The 23,692-nt window shown below is 38.7% G+C and overlaps 1 protein-coding gene across 4 annotated transcripts in view; it reads left to right on the top strand.

Moving 5' to 3' along the window:
- ZNF521 (zinc finger protein 521) overlaps positions 1-4,399 on the top strand; it is a 327,899-nt gene extending 323,500 nt beyond the window's left edge. For all 4 annotated transcript variants that reach the window (XM_063299208.1, XM_063299207.1, XM_063299204.1 and 1 more), the window contains one exon: positions 3,585-4,399. In XM_063299208.1, the coding sequence (XP_063155278.1) occupies positions 3,585-3,614 (30 nt within the window). In that variant the 3' untranslated portion in view covers positions 3,615-4,399. The remainder of the gene's footprint in view (positions 1-3,584) is intronic.
- The last annotated feature ends 19,293 nt before the right edge of the window (positions 4,400-23,692 follow it).

Genomic DNA, 23,692 nt, shown 5'->3' with positions numbered 1-23,692 from the left:
CTTAATGGGGAAGAGCAGCTCTAATTTCATTTGTGCTTTTTTGGGATCCATACTCATGTTTATGTTTTGCCTTGCTCAGTGATTTTTCTCCATCATTTTGCCTTGAATTTAAATCAGGGCATCTCTTAACTCTTGAGAATGCTTTTGTGCAATAGGCTATATCAGCTGTGGGACCCCAAAACAGAGCTTAGTGGAGAATAATTCCATAGTTTATTTTGCATCTACCACATTAGTGCCTTTGTGTGTTTTTTCTTTAATTAAAAAAATTATTGAGGTTTGAGTCCTGAGCACACATGAAATGCTACTTTCAATTGTGTCACATAGTGCTGTGTGGCTTTTCTAATCGTTAAACTGGCCACATGTGAATCCAAGATTTTTTAAAAATGGAGGTAAGAGGGCTCATTAAAACACATAGGCAATGATCCAGCATTACAGCTCTCTCCTGTTGTTGATTATGATAGAAGAAAAGAGCCTCATGTGTGCACAGTGTTGTTCTATGCTGGAAGGTGAGCCTCGGGTAGAGCTCTAGATAGCAGCTACAGACTTTCTGAAGAATGGATATTGTCCATTGGGATAATTAAGTATTGGCAATGCACTTGAAGCACTAAAACTCATGTGTCTTTTATTTAGACAATACAGCGGATTTATAGATAGATGTTTCAGGTAAAAAGAATCTGAAAAGGTATATAGTTGTTTAAGCTGTTCCTTTGCTGAAACTCATTTAATTGCCCCAGAAAGAGTGTTAAACTGATCCATTCTACTGCTGCTTGAAGGTTCCGTTTTCATTCCCTCTTGCTGAAACAGCCCAACATATGCTTTAATTGAGTCATGGGAGAACAGGGGGTTGCACTTGGATATACATCAGAATTTTCATTCCTTGAAGGAGAATGCTGTGCAAATGGAAATACTGGGTCTAAATCTGTACCCTCGTCTGTGTTCTGTTCAAGCTTGTCATAGCTGACTAGAACTATATCGGAACAAATATCTGAGTTCACAATGTTAGGAGTGCAGATTACCAACACCAGTACACCAAACAGGAAGTACAGAACCTGTTGCCTGGCCAATAGGGGAATTTCCCACATTATATTCATTCGGACTGAAGATGATGGAAAAGAGAATTTGTTTAGCAATCACTGAAATGACCAGTAAGCAAATCTGACAAGTTGTTACATAATCCTTATGTGCTGCTACAACCTGATCACATCTAATAAGGGATCCCTGATTGGTTTAGGTCATGCAATGAAGAAGAACACACAGTGGCTTTAAACAGTTGTATGTTTGTTGAATTTTGTTCAAACTAATGTATGGATAAGTTTCGTATATTTTGCACCCTCACCTCCCTCCCACTCTGAAAGACAATGAATCAAATACTTTCCTTTTTCCCTTTTAGAATACCATAGCTCATCTGCTTAGCCCCCTTCAGATATTACTAAAATTTGGATATTTTAACAAACAGTTGGAAAATGGAACTGTAACAAGTACCACCAGTCTTGATGTCACATACATAGCTCATGCCCTATGTCTACATACAGTATGTACACCCTACATTTCTGGAAGGAAGGCTCTTACAGCTGTAATTTCAGACGTTCCCTTGCAAAACACTTGGAAAATAAGTGCCCAGGGTTAAATATAGGTAGTCATCATTTAACATCCACTCGTTCAGTGATCGTACAGTTACAACAGTGCTGGATGAGGGGGACTTACAACAGGTCCTCATAGTTGCAGCCATCCCAGCGTCCCCGCAGTCACATGATTGTGATTCAGGTGCTTGGCAACCAGCTGACAATTATGACATTGCAGCATCCTGCAGTCACTGCTGGCTTCCAACAAGCTAGTAAGTCAATAGGGAAGCAGGTAGGAGGTCACAAATGGCAATCATGTGATCTTGGGATGCTGCAACCGCATGGGATTTATCTAACAACAACTGGGACTGCCAGAACTGCCATAATAAATCAGTGCAGTCAGGTGACGTTGTGCCTTACGACCATGTCACTTAGCGATGGAATTCCCAGTTCCAATTACTGTTGGTAAGCGAGGATTACCTGTACATGAAGACTCACACAGGCACAAACTTTGTCTTGTGCATATAACTTTAAAGAAAGCTAGGCATTTATTTTTATTTATTTACTGGGACTTACACGTCACTTCAGTCCAACAGGACTCTGAGCATGTAACACTGGGGTTGAGGTATTCACTGCAGTCATGCTCCCTAATTGTCTTTTAAGATAAACATATTTGAAGAGGACTCTTCTCTAAAATGGAAGTTAAGCTTGGTAGGCAACATATGATAATTTGGATATTACATAGAAGCAGAAGCTATAGATTGATGATACATGCTTTTGAACTGCATCTTGTAATATGATTTCAGGCACATTGAAATATGCATACTTTAGAGTTCTGGCTTGATCTTATGTATCAGGCCTTGGATATTTCAGTAATAAAAGCAATTTGATTATTTAGAAGTGGAACCTGTCCTAGTCAAGCGTTATACCTACCACATAAAGCCACCACATGAGTTTATCACATGGTTGATCTCCCCTACACATACGCAGACAGTTTGCTTGTAAACAGGCTGAACACCTGAAAAAAGGTTTTCATGCATACAGTTGTGCTTTCAGCACAAATGTCAAGGGCAATATTATAAGTGTCATGTTATCCTTTCCATATTTTCATTTTGAAATGAATTAATGTAGAAAATAGTCCTGTATACATGAAATCAAATAAATGATGTGATACTTCATTTTTAACTGTGTTGAATATTTTTAGCTTGTAAAAAATGTTGTTGTTTAGCTGACCAGGAGCCTTGTTAACTTTTGAATATTATGCATTGTCTAGTACATTATGAGACTTAGTAGTTGCTTAAAATTTCCTTCCATGATGGGATATAATCCTTATTAAATGATCCTAGGAATGTGGTCATGGATTGGCTGCTTTTAGAAATCTAATTATTTCTTTCTTTATTTGCATGGTTTAATGGCTGCCCATCCCATGCCAGTGACTCTGGGCAGCATACAGGGATTAAAACAGTAGCTATATTAAAGAGCTCACACCCACTTCTGCCCTTCTTTGGAATCCTTACTGGACTTTTATCCAACTTTCTGATTAGATTTCTATGTACTGAATAAGGTGACATCCACATGACAAACTGTTTTCTGAAATTATATTGAAACTTACCATCAGCTGGTTTTTGGATCTGTGACTGTGTCATGTCAGAAAAGCTGGAGGCTGCAGTGTGCACCCTCAGCACCATAGAATTTTGCAGGACTTGCTTTTACTTTCTAATGCACAATTTAGCCAATTCCACATTCTTTATTACAGGTTGAATTTGGCACATGTGTGAATGGGCATTTAGCCGAGTAAAAGCCTAGGGTACCTTCCAGTACATTTTTATTAAAATTGCTTGATATTTTGCACAATACCAATTTTTTTTCCCCTTTCTTTTCATCAGTGTGATTGGGTACTTACACCATTTAACACAATGGTATCTTTTATATGTGATCTCTCTGTAGCTTTGCTGGTGTACTTCAGCACAGTAATTGCTTTTCCCTTTCCTTTCCTTTCCTTCCCTTCTTCTTTCCTTACAGAATCATACAATGACCCAACATAGCAGTTAGTGCAAGGCCCAGTTCTTCAGGAGAGGATTCTTTGCAGGACAAAAAAAGGGAACATGTTTCACTCTTTGCACGAGGCTCTCATTGTTAATATATATTATTCAGAAACATTGTATTGTACCATAAAACCTGTATTATGGAAACTGTTGGATGTTCATGTGTTTGAACTTTTGAGCACCGGAGAGACTTCCTGTATATAAAGTGTTGCACATGTATTATGTTGTCTGATACTAAAATGGTCTTATAAAGACAAGTGGACTTGGGCCCTATTCAAGCAGGATTAAGAGAATGATTATAACACCAACAACATATGAAAGGGAAAAAAGGCTTAAGGAAATGTTATTTTCAAGGAAAAAGAGAAATAGCAGTGATACAGTACAAACCTTTTGGCCTTCCTTTTGTTCAAGCTTATATCTACAATCTCTGTCTTTTGGCATTCAAATGGATGAATTCAAGAGTATTTTTAATGCAGCAGCAGCAGCAGCGACTCTCCAATCAGGATCCCCAGCTGAATATGGCCTGTATATATTTGTAAGCCTTGCGATATGACAGATAGCATTACCATATATGCAATAGTTGTTATGTAGATTGTCAAAGAAACTTTTTTTCCTGGATACCATTTGAAGCTTTTGAGTGTTCAAGACTTTTCCTTAATAATGTCACATGGCCAAATTTTTGAATCAGTTGAACTAACCTGTATGTTACTGTTATTAATGTTTACTCTGCAGTCTGAACCTGGAGATTACTGGAATGGTTTTCCAAAAGGAAATAAATTCAGTTTACCATTATGTAATACGTGTCTTTTCCTTTTGTCTCTGATTATTTTATAAAAAGAGTTCCCTTTTGCAGATGAATTGCTTGTCATAATTTTCATCCTCAACATTACCTGAGGTGGAAAGGGGAGTAATTCCTCCTGGGGTGGCTGGCACCTTAGAGCCCTCCTCACTGAATTAGATCTTATCGCCACTTGGATTTTATACTTATTTTTGTCTTCTATTTATATTGGCAATTTGTATTTGTATTTTTGTATGTTCACAGTTTTAATGTTAGTTTTATTGTAAACCGCCCAGGGTCCCTCTTTTCGGGGGAGATGGGCAGTGATTAAAATTTGGAAAATAAATAAATAAATATCACACATTTCCATATCACACATGCATGATAAGTATGTTGTAACTAGTTGATATACTTCAACTATTTTATTATTTTTAGATGTATATTACATGTATATTTCTTTTACCCTATGTATCACAACACTCCTTTTTTTTCTCTTTTTGAGAAATACAAAGAGTTAGTGAGTCATCTGGCTTGCAAGCATTCAGCTCCTAAATGATAGGTAGACTATCAAGTTTTAAATCAAGTCTTATCTCCCTGCATTTTGTTTTATAGTGCAATGTCAAGTATATTTCTCAGAAATATAAAGCTTGTTGAGTTTGCTGGGTTTACTCTCAGTAAATGTGCTCAGAATCTCACCCTTATTCCCATCCCCTTTCTAAATCTCAGCATTTAAAAATATTTGTTTAAGTCCCTCAAACACTATTGGAATGATACAAGATCATGGAAGGGCTCCCTCATTCTTTCATCTACAGGTGGTAACCTTGTTAAATTCCAGCCACATCACTGACACAGGTTTCTCTGCTTGCCAGTCCCTTGTCCTCAATGCTGACAGAGATGGCAGTAGAGGACATGACCAGAAAAAGTGCTTCAGTAAACAGCCCAGCCTGTTATTTCCTCCAGGAGATTGTTCAGCTTTAACAGAGAAAGGTTGTTGAGAACTGAATTAACCTGTTGGTCCCAAGTATGAGCAAAGGGAGGCTATACGATCAGGGCCTTCTCGTTTTTCTTTTGTCCAGAAATGTCCTCATATGAGCAGTCACTCCCAATCCAATTTCCATATTAGAGTTGTGATATACTGCTGAACACCTTGTGCAATGATCAGAGCAATGGAATATCACAAAGGGCTGGAATTGCTTGTCTTTTCCTGCCAGGGCAGATTTCAAGTGAGATTTCCAGTTTGCCGAGTGTCACATTCTGAGTCTCCACAGATGAGAGGGCTGGAAGAACAGTTTTTTAAAAAGTCTTTGCTTGCCAGGGATTTCAAGGAAAATGTGTCATGTTTCTCTCTCCAGCCTGGAGAATTTTATGCATATGTTGCCAAGTACAAAAAGAAAAGAAAAGGCCATATTTAATAAAGAATCTCATTTCTGCTGACAAAAGGATAAACATAAGCAACTGTACTTACACAGCCAATCCAGTGCCAGATTCTATTTATAATAAGCCCCATCCCAGTTTCATTTCCATTAATGTGGTAATCATCTCTGCCAATTTGGATCTAATATTCTTTATGACAGATATCGTGTTTTTTTTAAAAGTACAGGCATTTATTTCAGCCTACATGTGTGAAGCCGTAACATATTGGTTAAAACTCTAAATAGCATGTTTTTCATCAAGTTCAAGTATGTTAGAAATATTACACCCTACTGTGTTTGTGCCACTGAGTTGAGACAGATGGTAGCTGGGAAAAATGCAATCTTATAATCAAAAGCAAAAATATGTCAAAAATATGTTAGCAAGCAAAACATAGCGTATTACTTGCTTCTTATGTCATGACAGCTTGCAAAACATACAAGATTGTTGAATATCTAGTTATGCAAATACAGCAATACAGTAAACAGCAACAGAAGATGTGAAGATACCATTGTATATTGTTTTAAGTTTCCCATTCAGGGAAAGGGAACAGAAATTTCTTGGTCATAGTCAACTCTTGATTTGAAGAGCGAGTTGCTAAGAGCAAATGCCTGAATCGACTTTCCTTTCTCATTAGTTGCCAATTTTTGATGCTGCCCTAAAAAGCTGTTTAAATAGATTATGAAAGACATTCAAACTTCCCAGTGAGATTTGAGCTTTCCATGGGGGCTTATCAGAGTGTTTACCCTGATAGGGGGTCTCATCTTACTGAAAAAGGAGGAGAAAGGATAGAGATTCTGCATGAGTACATTGAGTCTCTGGTATACAATCCCTCCCAGTGGGTCACCCAAGCTAAAGCAAGCTACTGTAACGAGAAGGAGAAAAGGATTGCTGCACCACAGCAGTGAGGAGATGAAGGGGAATGGGAGACATTCACGACAGGATTCAAACAGGTCACAACCATCTTCACTGGGAATACTCAGGGAAAATGCAAGGCAGAAAATACTGCCTCAGCCCCCAACAGTTTTGCGGAAGGATGGGGCTACCATACCTGGACTCCAAAACTCTGGAAAACCTCTAGATGGCAGCAGAGAGATGCAGAAAATGCTAACAGTTTGCCACCATCTAGTGGTTTAAAACTGAAGATTGGAGGAATAAATATTACGACGCCCAAACTGGGATATAGCTGTCAACTGATTCTCTGATGCACAAGTCTCCGCAGGGCTTCTCAAGGGGAATGTGCAAGCTCCCATTGCTACACACTGTATGCCTAGACTAAAAGGATAAGCTCCAGTTCTGAAAAGAACAAATCTGCTTAAGCCGCAGCTAGTTGTAATGTTGGAAGGAACAAACATGAAAACATTCAACCAGACAATCTAGAACCACAATAAAATTCCTTCCCAACTCTGTCAAACAGCAGTAGGGTATCCCCAGAGGGACAGCTGTATTAATCTTTTGCAGCAAAATCAACCAAGAGCCTTGTGGCACTTTAAAGATTGTGCCATAATAAATTTATTGGTCTTTAAGGTGCCATAAAACTCCTTGCTGTTTAAGGGTAAGACCAGGTGAGATCAGGCGGGGCTTTATTAGATAATGGCTATAGCTAGATAGTAAAGATGAATAGTTGGAGAAGACAGGTATCTAATGCAGGCTGGAATTGAGCTGTAATTCTGATATGGCAAATGCATCTATCTTATATTCTTATTCATTTAAACACTGCCCTTCAGAAAGAAGAAAGAACTGTTCTTTATACGCCAAGATACCCCCTCTATTTATAACAAAATTAACAAGTAATTCACCCCTTGATTGAATATTTCATTATTTAGATGTCATAACAGATTTTCATAGCCTGCAAAGGGAAAGCCTTAGCAATGTTAATATTGTGACAGGCAAGACACATAAAAGCAAATGAATCATAATTGATGACAATTAGAAATAACTTGGTATGAAAACAGAATATTCATTGCCACAGTGAGCCAGCAGACTGTCTCAGGCAATAGAACTGATTTCATAGGAAGCTTCTGGCTGCATGGACAGGACTGTAGCATTGCTTCTATCCAGTGCATTTCTTCATAAACTTCATAAACAGAATTGCAAAAAGGCCCTTTGAATTGACAAGGGAGTTTTTGCAGTCCTGGAAAATAAAATGTTCTCTTTCCAAAGTTTCACTTTCCTTTGCAAAGTGCCCATAGAGTGGAAGGCGAGGACAAAGTCAGGTATTTTATTTTTTCCATTCCTAATGGACATATTATTATTTCTAAAAATGATCTAAACCTTCAACTGAACTGAAGTTTGAATAAAATTCAATTTATATAGACTGGCAATTTAGCCTAGGAAACAAATATTTTCAACAGGGCAACAAATTCAGTCAATTTCAGATCACAAAGGCTTAACTATGTATGTGTGTGTGTGTATTCCTGACCCCACAGCCTTTAGTAATTTCAATATATTTGCAGAATTTTATTCCATATGAAATATTTGGATAATTAAGGAATTGGTGCAAAACTACTGCATAGTTTGAAGTGAAATGTTGAGCAAATTCAAAACTTTATAGCAGAAGGTTGAGGCTCATTGTGCTGAATTCCCAGATAAGTTTGCCTAAGATCAATTAAATCTATTTGGCACTGCCTTAAAATAATCATTAAACAAGAACACAAGCAAATGAAGAAATACAAGTGTCCGTTCATGTGTCTCACAGAGCCAAGATTTCAGTATTATCAGGATTACACATACATAACAGTAGTCAAATGATTCCCTTTTCATAGCATTTTTTCATTTGTCCAGAATGCTTCTGATCTCATTTGCTATGATCTGCAATCTCCTACATCTCTGAAGTTTTGCTCAATATGAATTTTAATCAAAGAAATACAGTAATTATTCCATTTCTGCAAAGAACTGTTGCGTAGGATACATTTTTACAGGATTTTAAAATATAATTTATGAATATTTGCAAGCCTAATAATTGTCTTTTCTGCTGACATTTTCAAAGCAACACTGATTGTTTTGTCTCCAGAGAGTCTGAGTACAAAACTGATAATTATATTAAATATACATAGACAATAAAGAGTGTGTTTACATAACTATGCCCATAAATATCTGATTGAACAGTCATTGTTCTCAAACCCCTTTTAAGCAGCTCTCGGAGGAATCCAGTTCTAATGACATGATGGTTTAAAAGATGTTGCTCAGTCTTGTTCCATATTTAATTAACTTTCCTTTTTTAAACTTGTGATGGTGGAGACAATAACAAATAGCTCTGAAAAAAGAGAGAGAGTGCGCTTTGAAACATGAGTGAGAACTTGTCATGCTTTGTATGCCTCATGCTACAGGAAATTTGCATGTACGAGTGGGTGGCACAGAACCATGGAATTCCATGGGGAGTCCATTACACAGTCATAGTAATCAGCATCATCTTTAAGCCATCTTTGATGCAAAAGATAGGGTGACATACAAAACAAAATACAATAAAACAAAACAGAATACATTCAGCATAATTTAAGGAGCAGTAAAATATAAAATAAGAAACCAGTCAGCTAAAAGACCAAGTAACATGATTCCCTTCTGGCCATATCTACTAGAATCTAGAAGTAACACTTGACAAGGTTTAAGCACAGTCAATATTAAGGGCTGCCTCATACACTACTCATTACAGTAACCAATCATAGTATATCATTATGGACAGGCTGTCCTTTGCCAAGTGAACCAGTCAAAACTGAGAAGAGGCATCCCTATTTAGTCCCAGGATGGACTAAACCACAAGTGACAAGACTAGATCAAAGATTACCCCAAACTAACTTTCAAGGGGAGTGCAAATCCACCTGTAAAGGCTGCACCCTCAGAAAAAGGCAGAAGACTTCCATCTTACTGAGGTTCAGCTTCATTTTCCTGGCATTCACTTGTAAATTAAATTAGCACCTGAACAACTTTATCTGAAAAAGGAAAATAACAAGAAGTCTTGGTGAGGATCATCTTCATACTGGAAGCATCCTGCTCTGAATCCCTGAGTGTCTAGATCTACATATAACATGTAAAATAATAAGGTTAAAATGGACAGTTGTAAGCAACTTAGTGCAAGTAAGTAAGTAAGTAAGGGCTAAGGTAAGGTTAGGACTAAGAAGAAAGACTACAATGCTACTTTCTGTATCTGAATCTATTGGATGGAGTAAAGCAGCACAGCAAAACAGCATGGATATCAGAATTTTATTTTATTTATTTATTTATCAAATTTGTCACTGCCCATCTCCTCCCACCAGAGGGACTCTGGGCAGTTTACAATAAAATAATCAAGAAAACAATAAACCTACAATATATAAAAATACAGTATATAAATAATAAATATACATAAGAATAAAATCCAGATGGCAAATGATCTAATTCAGTCCTTGTGTGCAACGAGCAACTTAGGGCAGTAGCCATCCCCAAGCGTGACTATTCCCCTCCCCTCCCCAGGCCGAGTTGCAGAGCCAGATCTTCAGATTCCTCCGGAAGGCCAGGAGCGATGGGGCTAACCTCACCTCCGGGGGTAGGATGTTCCAGAGGGCAGGAGCTACTGCAGAGAAGGCCCGCCTCCTGGACCTCGCCAGATGGAATTCTCTTACGAACAGGGTCCGCAACATGCCCTCTCTGCATGATCGCATGGGACGGGTTGATGTAACAGGGAAGAGGTGGTCCCTCAGGTAGCCTGGCCCCATGCCATGTAGGGCTTTAAAGGTGATAACCAACACCTTGAATTGGACCCAGAAGCAAACTGGTACCCAGTGCAGCTTGCGTTGTAGAGGTGTTATATGTGCCCTTCTAGGGGCACCAAAAATAGCCCGTACAGCTGTATTCTGGATCAGCTGTAGCTTCCGGATACTCTTCAAGGGTAGCCCCATGTAGAGCACATTGTAATAGTCTTGCTGAAAGATCAAGGTGCACCAACGGTGTTACATTCTCTCCCTCCTTCCTTTACAACTATCATCCAGTAGAGTTATGAAAACTGGCCTAAACTCCAACCAGCATGAATTAAGATGATCCATTTACTCTAATGGATGAGCTGTCAGTATTTCTAGATTTTTTTGTTTTTATTTGAGGAGATGTAACACAAATATTATTCAGCAGCCTTAGATACCATCAACCATGATATCCTTTTAGAGTGGCTGCAAGGGTTGAGAGTGAGGAACACTGTTCTTCAGTGTTTTTCATTTCTGAGTTACCATTTCCAGTCAGTGGTGGTGGGTAGGAAAGGACTGAGTCTTCAGCCATTATGGGCTGCCACAAGATTCAGTCCTCTCTCCCCTTCCGTTAACTTTTACATACAGCCACTTGGCAAGGTCATCTGCCATGTAAGGATACCCAATTATATATCTTTACCATGAGATGCCATGAAGTTTCTGACCTGGTACCTGAAAGCTATGAGGGTCTGGATGTGGAGAAATAGTCTTAGACCGAATTATACAATGACATCTGTCTTTCCATTGATTACCAAAGTTGATTTAGGTGAACTGGCTGGCTAGGTGAGTGTCCCCTTCCTCCCTCATTGCTCTATGTGCATCCTTTTGAAGTTGCACACTCAGTGGAAGAGGACAGCCATCCTAGAAAGAAGTATGCCATTCCCCTGCTAGAACCCCTAAAGAACTCAAATTCTACCAAGACAGAGTAGATGTGGATTTGGAAACCAACAAAGTCCAGTGATAGTCCATCTTTGACTCTAGGCAGGTAGCAATCCCCTGGATGGAACTGGCCTCCAACTTGGAGATTCTGTTGGACTGGAATAGTAAGTAAAGGTTGTGGCCAGGAGGGCCTTTATACGATTATACCTTCTGCACCAGTTTCCTGGATCAAGTAGTTTTGTTTGAAGGAGTTACATTGGCTGCCACTTGGCTTCCAGATGCAATCCAAGGTGACAATTATCACCTTTATGGTGATATGTGGCTCAGGACCTAGATATTTCTGTGAACATCTTCTCCATGTTGAACCTATCTGCCCAATAAGACCTGGGAGACAGAACATGCTGAAGATCCCACCACCAAATCAAACTTATATTAAGGGACCCTGGTCTTGAGCCTTCTTAGTGATGTCACCCCTCCTTTTGACCAGATTGACCCTGCATATCCAGGCCACCACCACCTTACTACATTTTTGATAACTGTAAAAATACGGCTTTTCAGAAAAACATTTGGGGAGGGATAAGATCATGTCAACCCCCAAATTGTGGGGCATTGGATTGATTGATTGATTGTAATTAAATTAATTGTTTTTTGTTTTTAATATATCAATAACAAAAGCCACTCAGAATCTGTAGAAATGTACATTTGGGGCAGAAGTATGACTGAATGGTAAATAAATGCCATCATATTGCCTTTTATTTTCATATGACATTTCCCCCCTGTCAAAGCCCATTTTAGAACCATTTTAATGGTGGCAAGTGGTGGCTAGCTTATGATGAGCCCAAGTGATTTCAGACCAAACGCATTGACAAGCATGTGCTGAATTGTTTCATGCCTACAGCCTGATGCCAAATGCCAAACTATGCAAATGGCCAGAAGTAGCATCAGTAGGGATGATTGGGAGCTAACATGAGCAGCCATTGCCTTTTCAATGATCACTATAATACCGAAGTGACTACATGAAGAGCCAAGGAATTTGATAAACGCTTTAAGAGATGGGTCATCTAGAACTTATTATGAGAGAAACAGTGGATATAATCTCAAATATTTTAGAATATTTATTTCTTAATTTTATTGATAGAAAACTTTAATATTTTATGATTTATCCCTTTTCCCTGTCTGTAAAGACTTTAGGTTTTGTTTTCTGACCAATATTTTATTTCTTTAGCAATATTTGTTTGAAACTCCCATGATACCACTGTCCTAAACAGTAGAAATTTTGATAGACCATTTTATAGACCTATTTTTGGTCTATATATACAATATGTATGTATGTATGTATGTATGTATGTATATATGTATGCATGTGTATATATACTATATATACAGTGTGTGTGTGTGTGTGTGTGTGTGTCTATTTGTTGTTGTTGTTGTTAGTTGCCGTCAAGTCGTTTATGACTCATGGCAACCCTATGTATAAGAGAGCCAGTTTGGCCTAGTGGTTAAGGTGCTGGGCTAGAAACCAGGAGGCTGTGAGTTCAAGTCCCGCCTTAGGCATGAAAGCCGGCTGGGTGACCTTGAGCCAGTCACTCCCTCTCAGCCCAGCTCACCTCACAGGGTTGTTGTTGTGGGGAAAATAGGAGGAGTATGTTCCCCGCCTTGAGTTATTTATAAAAATAATAAAGGCAGGATAAAAATTAAATAAGTAAATAAATAACAGAACGAAATGCTGTTCGGTCTTGCGCCATATGCCTGACTGTTCCAATGTTTGCATCCATTGTTGCTGTAACTGTATCAATCCATCACATTGAAGGTTTTCCTCTTTTCTGCTGGCTCTCGACTTTACCAAACATGATGTCCTTTCCAAGCAATCAGTCTTTCCTGACTATGTGCCCAAAGTATGAGAGTCTAAGCCGAGTTATCTTCGCCTCTAGGGAACATTCTGGTTGTATTTCTTCTAAAACTGATTTGTTTGTTCTTCTGGCAGCCCATGGTATTTTCAATAATCTTCACCAACACCACAATTCGAATGCATCAATTCTTCTATCTTCCTTTTTTAATGTCCAATTTTCACAGGCATATGTGGCAATTGAGAAGACCATGGCGTGAGTCAGACGCACCTTTGTTTTTAAACTGACATCTTTACTTCTGAAAACTTCAGCTAGGTCTTTGATGGCAGATTTTCCCAGCTTGATACGTTGTTTGATTTCTTGATTTCTCCTTCCCTTGGTACTGATCGTTGATCCAAGTAGAATGAAATCGTTGATGACTTCAATTTCTTCTCCATTTATTGTGACATTGTTTATTGGTCCATTTGTGAGAATCTTCGTCTTCTTCACATTCAGGCGTAGTATGTATTGCTGACTACAATATTTGATCTTCATCAGCCAGTACTTCAAGTCTTCATTTCCAGCAAGCAAAGTTGTATCATCTGCATTTTGCAGGTTGTTAATAAGTCTTTCACCAATTCTGATACCCCATTCTTCTTCGTACATTCCTCCTTCTCAACTTATTTGTTCAGCATACATATTGAATAAGTAGGGTGAAGGTATACATCCTGGACACACACCTTTTCCAATTTTGAACCACTCAGTGTCACCGTTTTCTGTTCTAATGACTTCCTCTTGATCCATGTACAGTCCAAATCTCAGTTGTTGCTGCATTGCCCAACATGTACTTTATTGTGTCTGTGCTCATGTATATCCATTGCTAAGTAATTTATTTCAGATTTCCCTTTGAGGATTTGTCACTTGCTAATTTTGCTTTGCATTTTTACAAGAAACATTATCTGGTGCCTTTAGTATCACACATACTGTATAATGATGACTTTTATACTGACTACAGTCTCATAGAATCATAGGATTGGAAGGGACTTAGCTCTGGTAGTCCAACCTTGTGCCCAAGGTAGGAATCTTCATACTATTCCAGACAAATGGCTGTCCAACCTTTGTGGAAAACCTCCAATGACAGAGTACCATGGCTCTAGGAGGGAGGCTGTTTTACTGCTTAATAGCGCTCACAGTCATTCCTCCTTATTTCAAGTTTGGATCTCCTTCTATAACACTTCTACCTGTGGGTTCTTGTCCCGGCTTTAGGAGCTATAGAATACCCTCTTCCCTGTGACAGCCCTTCCAGTATTCGAAGATTCTTATCATGTTTCACCTCAGCCTTCTCTCTTCTAGGCTATACTTACCTAGTTCCTTTAACCATTCTTCATGGAATTTAGTCTCCAGTTAGCCCCTCCACATCTTTGTCAGTCTTCCCTGCACTCTTTCCAGTACCTCAGTGTCATTCTTGTATTGTGGCAACCAGAACTGGACACAGTATTCCAAGTGTGATCTGATCAGTACAGCATAGAGCAGAGCTATCACTTCCCATGATCTCAACACTATACCTCTGTTGCTGCAGCTTAAGGTTGCATTAGCTGCAGCAGTGTGAAGCACACCGCTGGCTCATGGCTAATGTATGGTCTACCAGGATGCCCAGTTCCTTCTCACAAGTGCATCTGTGTTTTCCTACTTAAGTGCTGTACCCTCCATTTCTCACCACTGAACTGCATTTTGCCAGATAGGGCCCAATGTTCATGTCTATTGAGATTCTTTTGAACCTGTTTTCTGAGATGTTAGGTATCCCCCTTCTGCCGAGCTTTGTGTCATCTGTAAATCTGATGTGCATCCTATCTATCCCCTCATCTAAGTCATTTATGAAAATTTTGAAAAGCACTGGCCCATGACAGAACCCTGAAGTACCCTTCTGGATATCTCCCTCCATCAAAAATGACATTATATTTTGCATGACTGTCATTCCTGTTCTGATTCCACATCAGATAGATAGAATAGACAGACAGACAGACAGACATAAGATATGGTTCAGAGAAGGAATTTTCAGCTAATTCCCTGTTGACCAATAGTTTTGGAACTATACATGCTAATTACAGAAATAACCAAACTTCCTACTGATGTCCTCAAATAACTTATCATGATTAATAAAAGAAGGGTCTACTCAGGAATGCAAAGGATTGTGTTTTTACAAAAGACTACATGCTCCACCTTGTTCCAAGCATGCTCACCACAACTCTCCAGAGGAACTCAAAAAATCAACTGGCACTTTAAAAGGTTTGCCCATAAAGAATTTTAATGTGTAGGTTACTCTGGACAAAAGAGAATTTTGTGTGCTACTTTGTGTATTGTTTTCACTAAATTTACTTGGTTTTTCTCATTATGCTACATTCTGCATTTCAGTTTAAATATGCCAGATATTGAGTGCCAGATTCCCAAGTACCAAAACTGATATTGATCTCTCACACAAACTAATTGTGGAATGTGTAATTTCAGAGCAACAAATAATAAGAAATAATATGATTTCACTTCCTATTGAGCATTTCATAAAGATACCTGACTGTCCATGGTTGTAAATAAGACATACAACTAAATTGGATGCAGTAAGGCAATTAATTATGGTCTGAATCTCATGCTTAGTCCAGATATGGCTATCACTGATAATGATATATGCTTACTTTCCTAATTCAAACCTTTTATTCCTATCTGAAAAATGATGCTTAATCCACTTTATACGGTGCTAAACCTCATCACTCTCTTCTGTAGAAATTAGCATTCCATGATCTGACCGGACAAGATGACAGGGCTAAAATTGGCCTGGAAGAAGCTCAGTATATGACCTGTAATGAAGGAACACTGTGATGCAGAGGTTAGATCCAAGTGCTTATAGATTTACCTGGGGAACAGACTGATGGGGTACAAAAGGCAGAACCAGAGAAAATATTTTATGAAAACAAGCATATTTAAAGACTTTAAAACCCTTCATGGCTTGGGACCAGGTTAACTTATGGACTGTCTTCTCCCAGTTGTTTCTACCTCCAGCAGGTTGGGCATCTTAGGGTCCCTTCTGCCAAGGAATGTTGGCTGATGGGGACTAGGACACTTGCCTTCTCTGCTGTAGCCCTGCCCTCTTAAACATTCTTCCTCCAGAGATTAGGATGACCCCGACCCTGTTGGCCTTTCGTAAGGCCGTGAAGATCTGGTTATGTGCCCGGGCCTGGGGCCCCGAGTGCATTAAGAGCCCCGTTCCTTGGCTGTATTGACATCTATGGCATTAATTTTACTTCGTGACCATATGTATTTATTTTGTATTGTTGTAATTGTTTTATGTTTTTATGATTGTATGCCGCCCCGAGTCACTTGCTGAGATGGGTGGCTATAGAAATCAAATAAACTATTAAAAATAAATAGAGTCACATCTTAGAACCAGACTGCAGCATGTTTGGGTGGGGAATTCTGGGCATTGAAGTCCACAGTTCTTAAAGTTGTCAGGGTTGAGAAACACTGCCCTAGAGAAAAAGAGAGTAGGAAAAAAAGAAAACCACTTAAAGAGGTACAGGATCAAGTCTCCAAAGGGAAATAAACTGATTATTCAAATCTCTTGTTTCCAGTGAGAGAAGCTTTTAATTTTGCTCTCTTTAGGACTTAGCAAAACTGTAGGACAAAATAAGAAGTTTCTGCCCTAAGTTCTGCCTGCAATAAGAAAATGTTTTAAGCAGCAAAGAGCAGCCTTACACTTTAAGTCTTTCTATATAATATCCAACTCTCAAGCTGACCTTCTAAGCAAATCAGGTATTCAAGGATCTTGGGGCATTTCTTCTGCCAAGTCCAGTTGCTGTTACCTTCACACAATGTCCCAAAGTCCACAGACTCAAATGGGAAATCCACTCCCTCTCATGACCGCTGTTGCGCAACTGCTTCAATGTGCCTGTGCTGGAATATTGTAGGGTGAGACCATTTGATTTAGAGTACTAGCTTGGAACTAAAACAGAAAACTTACCACTCTGCCAGGCAATGACCTTATTGCAGAGTCTTTTAAAAAGTGCAATTGTGTGAGAGTGCATGTGTATCTTTTCTTTGCAAGCTTTATTGCTAAACATTTTTGTGGCATTTTTTAAAAAAACAATGCCCAATTAATGATGGAATATTATAAACAAAGTGTAGGGTGCCAACTGATAATTATCAGTGTTCTATCCAAATCTCTAATACATCCAATATATTTTACTTCTTGCATTAAACCTGGCTTTGCCTTAGTTGCCTCAGGTACGTAGACTAGATGAGTCTTGCCCCTTGTTTGAACCAGACATGTTATAATTTAAATCCATGCTGCAAATTGACTTTGATCACACCTTTGAAATGCCTCTCACCTATGCAACTTTTTGATGTCAACGTTCTCCAGAGATTTGGCTAAAAGTCTATTTGCAAAACAAAAGTGATTCCTTTTGAGTTTGTAAACATTAAGCAAATCCTACTTAACATGAGATAAATATATTTCGAATGCAAGATTTTTCACATTTTCTAGTTCAACTGAGGAGGAGGAGGAGGAGGGTAAGATTAATGAGAACAGTTGCAGTCTGTAGAGGAGATCCCTCAAATCCATTGTAATTACTAGAATATTATCCCATGCAAGGACAATGTATGTTGAAAGATTAAAGAATTAGAAAAGCGACAACTGTTATTATTAATAAATATTTAATATTTCTGAAATACAACTTTGGGATCTTATCCAATAGTATTATTTCACTATAGCTTCTGTGACTGCAATAAATAAATACATAAATAATTTTTTTATGCTTTGGTAAGTATTAAATGCCATAATTATTGCACAAGTGTTTTTACAATTTATGTTCCATAACATTAGTTACTGATATTGTGCTCCTGCACTATTTTCTGCTAGTGTTACACTGAATACACTCTTTTGACTGCAGCAATTAATGATTATCAATTAGAAGAGATTTAGAAACAGGACTTAATATAAGCAATATTAATATTTTACATTGACTGACCTGGGAGTGGGTAGCCAATCACCCCATCACCACTTATGAAAAGACTAACTAATGAGGTTCTTTCCAGATATTCTTTAGACTGCAGAAACCTCTAACCCATCCTAGCTTATCTTTAGTGTACATATATTCTGAGTAGTGGGCACATTACGAGCCCAAATCCTAGGCTGCAGCCATCTATCATTTTTATTTCCTAAGAATGACGTTGGGACCTTCATGATGTCCAGAGGCATTCTTGGAAATAAAGATGATAACTACTGCCATCTCCCCATTTATGTTTTAAACTAAAACTATATTTAAAAAATAAAGTCAGTTGGGCAAGGATTCTCATGGATATCAAAGGTAGTGTTCACACAGATTCATAGTTTATCCTATTCTGAGATTACTTAGCCCACTACAAGACTTCTTATCACAAGCAGACTGACAGACTACCAAATTCTGCTGCCAATGCGAGACCTAAATTCATACATCGGCAGGCATTCATCTTTTGTTTTGGCTGCCATTCTCTCTGGATGCTACAAAGTAATACCCCCCTTGGGACCTTACTACTCTACAGGATTCCTCTTAGGCCTGCTATTTTAACTTTGCAATACTGCAACAAAATAAAAGCGAAAAGACCAATTTACAATATTCCATTTCTGGATATCTTTACCTAGCAACATCAAAAGAGTGAATGGGAGAAAAGAGTCAAAGCTAGTCTGGATGCAACTAGTTGTCTCCCAGTGCCAGTAAGCAAACAGGTCTTTTGTATAATGATGAAATATAGCATTTCCAAAAACAATACTTAAAGTGTCCCTCAGTGGCCATTAAGAAAGTAAAGCAGAAATCTGCAGAGATGACCATTCTTCCCCCACTCCAAAGTATGAAATGCCAGATCTTTATTTTCAAACCTAAATATTCCTATTACCCCTTATACTGATCCACTTTACCATAAATTATCCAAATAAGGTGATGGACAGCCAAAATATTTAGCTCAGTGGATTAAAATTTGCAAATACTGCGTAAAGATTGATTACACAATGGAAAAGATGGCAAACTACTATACTATAATTATTCAGGGCCATACCTGCGGGGGATGGGGACCCTATATGAGAAGAACAAGATCTATGAAGTAACTTCACAGGGCTGAAACTTACATGACAAAATATTTTTTTGCTTCAGAGGTAGAACCAAAATAGAGTAATTAAAATTACAAGAAAAGGGATTTTTCAGATGAACACTAGAACTAACATTCTGATGGCAAAAGGAGCTTACCATGGAGCAGATTTTCTCAGAAAGTAGAGTACTGCCCTTGAGTTTCTCCAGAAGCACAGAGTGGCAGATTTCCTGCATTGGCAAGCATTTGGATTAAATGACCTTTGAAGTATCTTCAATTCTATTATTCAGTAATCTTGCGTGCCACTCAAAAGTGATTACCCAGCTCTGACCAATTTGTATCACTCTCTACTGACCTTCCCAACCAATAGGATTTGAAATAGTCAGCAGTATCAAACACTTGCTACATCTCAGTCAACTTAAGGAGGTACTTCAGGCTATCCAGGCAAGCTTTCCACTAACCTTCTTCTCCAGTTTATCCCCAGAGGCATTTTATTTTATGCTCCTCTAACTTTGTCAGATGACGCCACAGAAAGTTGAAGGGTGGAACAAACAAACTAATCTCAAGATCATTGCATCATTTTGCATGTCCCAGAACCATGCTCCCCCAGGCACTTCCTCACAGAATATTCTGATTCCTACAGATTCCAAAGGTACTATAATATTGTCTTGCAAAACCTAAAGCCAATATATGTGATCACCTTCTAAATTAAATTTGTTGGTATTCTGAGAAAGCAGAAACTATGACTTCTCACTGCATACAATTCACTTTTTTTTTCCAAAGAGGGACCCCCGCCGTCCTTTCTATCATCTATCATCTATCTATCATCTCACAGCTGGTCCACAAAATAACTGGCTCAGGTCCCAAGCACAGCTGACGATGTGGGATCATAGATGTCCAGACCAGATTTAGAACTGCTACAGAGTCCTTGTATGGCAGTGTTCAGTGTCACTTGGCATTGACAAAATGAGCCAGAACATGAACTTACTCAACAAAATACTTTGCAAGTGCTATTAAGAGCATTTTGCTCTGGGACAATTGCTTATGAACTATTGAATCACGGTTTTTCGAGACAATAAAAGCCCATAACCGCAAGTCTTCCTAAGACGCAGCAAACTTCATTCACACGACTGCATTTGAGGACTTCTGTGCACATACTGCTGAACATCTCCAATTTTTTTCTGAACTGAAGCTTAACAAATTGGGGGACTATAAAGAAACCAGGATGTGCTCTGATTCCCTGGTGTCAGTCTGTTTCCTTGCCAATTCCAGTGCTAAAAGGAAGAAGAAACTCTGCCTTCCTGCTGGTTTACCCTTCTGTTTATGAGATACTAGCGTCTCGCTTTTATAGTCATTGACTGGGGTAAGTATACTCATTTCATTGGCAAAACTGTTTTCAGACATTTGCCCATCAGTAAACTGAATACAATTTTCAGATGCATTTCCATTTACAATTAAAGATCAGTGAGGATTTTGTTTGTTTTAGTGTCCTAGGCTTTTTTTTCCAGGCCAGCTGATCTGGTTAGGAGACTAACTGCATGCTACATTAATGGCATAACTTTGTGTTGTGTGAGCATATTTAAAAATTTAATTTTAGGTGGGGTACCCAGTTTCCCTGGGACCCAAGTACACAGGGAGAAGATATTAGACTCTTCCCTCCCCAGTCACTGGAAGTGAAAATTCTGCTTCCCTGCCCACTGTAATTAGCAGTAGTAGGGAAAAAGCTACAGTACAACTGAACACATCTGGGCAGGGAAACAGGCTTTTTTCTTTCCTGCTGCAGTCCTAATGGGGACTGCCCTCCTAAATTGTCAGTTACAGCTGCAAGGCACAAGCTTCATCTGATGGTTGGCCTTGACAGCGATATTTTAATTGCAGAGCCAAACCAAAAGAGAAACGGATATATTTTTGCAAAGCCTTTCTAGATTTATGAGGCTACCATGCAAGCATCTCTGCAGGATATCCACAGGGTATGGTCAACAAAGTCAAGATGGTGGTCACAAAGGTGCAGTCTAAATTCTGCCCATAGTAAATCGTTTGACCCTCTTGCTTGCAACTTTCTTTAAACCATACTTTTCACTTTTTGCTCTGTGTTTTTTAAAGGCTGTCACTGCATTCCAATGATTAGCTTTTTACATATATACATAAAGCTAGTTTATACCTTGTCTGGGACAGACAACTGGTGTACACAATGCCAGCCAGATTATATGCCCAATCTGACTCCATTTTTTAAAAAATATTATTTTAGCTCTAAATTATATTAAATAAGAAATTGGCATATTGCAAGGCAGAATGCTAGCTTCTAACATTACCTTATTCTACTGGGCTCAACACAGGGACAAAAAAAAATGTAGACATCTGCACCCCAATGCTTTGTTTGGAAGTATGTCCATCTCCCTAGGAAAAAGCTCAGAGGTAAGGGAGTGTCTTGGTAGCCCAGAGATTATGGCCTTGAGTAACCCCACCAGGTTGCCTTCTGTTATAAGGTGGTTTTGTGATTTTCACCTCCATCTAAGAAATGATGAATGAATGGCACTCGGAGACAAAAAAGAGGTTAGCTGATATCATGGGAGTCTGCGGAAGGCAAAATGGGGGTGAGAGGCAGAGAGAATGATAACATGCAACACAGTGTCATGATGCAAGCTCCTCTCCTCTTGGAGTTGTGTTGTGACACCGCATGCAACTAAGTAAGCTTTTTAAAATTATTTTTATTTTGAGGAACTCTCGGCTTGTTGCAGATATCTTTGGCTGATACAAGAGACATCCTGAGTACATCCCACAACCCTCTTTCTTCCAAATTTTGGCACCAGCTCTTATTTCTACTAGTGATTAATGTGAAGTTTTCAAAAGTCAGAAATTTAGTACCTCTAAAAAGATAGTATCCCTATCAGTGGATCAGTTGATCTTTAAAAATGTTGCACTTCTTTTAAAAAAGTGCCTCCATTAATAGCCATAACCAACCAGAACATTTTGAATTTATTCTCTGCTCCTAGAAGCATATAGTTAGACAAGACAGATGCTTTCACTGTTCGGTTTTCCTAAAGTTTAACTGAAATCTGCTTCCCTGTCACTTGTACCCATTGGAAGAGCCACCATTGTTGTTTGGCATGGCAAAAAACAGTCCACCTCCATCATCTTTACATGACAGTCCTTCAGTTATATAAAAACTCCATCATGACTTACAATAACACTATCTTCTTCAGGTTTCACAAACTTTCAACCTTACCTCCTGGGGCTGTTTTTTCAGATCAGTATAAATGTATTTAATAGGGATTCAATTAGCACTACAGGCAGCCATCCCCAGTTTGGATGCCTTGGGACTACATTGTCCAGAATTCCAAGTTCCCCTGGCTAGCAGTTGCCTGTTTCACAAGTCCTCTTGCTACCTTCCTTTGCAAATATATGTTGCTCTTTTTAATTTAATGAGGAAAATACATTTATTTTTTTAAAAAATAGATTATACAGTACAACTGTACTGAGTGCTGATAGGAAACCAGAGCTATTTTTTTGAGAGAGTACCTCTCCAGATATAACTGAGCTCAAAACACACAGGACATCAAATGTGAAGAATTTACTGATTTAATTTGAATAACCAGCAGCCTTTTTTTTTTCATTTTGTGGTTAGATATCTTTAAATGTAGAAAAGGAAGCAAGACCTCCAAAGTTCATTGTGGCACATGTGTACATAAGAAATAGTCTTTTTCAATGGTGCTTAATAGCATGTCTGTGTTGGGGACAGAGGCAGATGTGGACTCAAGGATTGGCTTGGCTTGCTTTGAAGAAAATCACTGATGTTCTGTAATATTTCTCTTCATTTACAGACTGAGCACAGATAGAATACAGATTGCACACTGCAACAGAGAGTGACTCTTCAGATTGTATTTAGAGAGGGGGGCACACAGTGACCTCTGTAATAAACCATGATGAGGTCAAAATGACAGCATATACTGCAATGATGTCTCCATACAAATATTGTGATGATAGACTTGTAGTATGACATCTGATGCAGCTACAGAAGTCTCAGCATTCGCATACTGTCCTCACACACGTGTCCTCCTTTGCCCCCCATCGATGCCCATCTGTGCATGGCTTTTTTCAGCCCAGGACCATTTAAGTGGCATACCTGGGCCTGCATTCCAAAATGGAGGAGGAGCCAAACTAAAAGGATATTCAATGTAATTAATTCCCATGTAATTCAAATTAAATTTAATTAATTTTAAAAAGTTAATGGGATTATTTCCGAGGTAATTGCCATATAATTTATCTCGTCACATCAAGAATTATAACTCAGTAGCAACTTTTAAAGGGACTTCACAGCCCTGTAGTTCGTCTACCTCTGGCCTATTCTAACCACAGGTACGTTTGGGTCCAA

Source organism: Candoia aspera, chromosome 3, assembly GCF_035149785.1.
Source record: "Candoia aspera isolate rCanAsp1 chromosome 3, rCanAsp1.hap2, whole genome shotgun sequence".
NCBI lineage: Eukaryota > Metazoa > Chordata > Lepidosauria > Squamata > Boidae > Candoia > Candoia aspera.
Note: the sequence above shows the minus strand (reverse complement) of the source record. Positions and strands in the feature narration are given on the sequence as shown.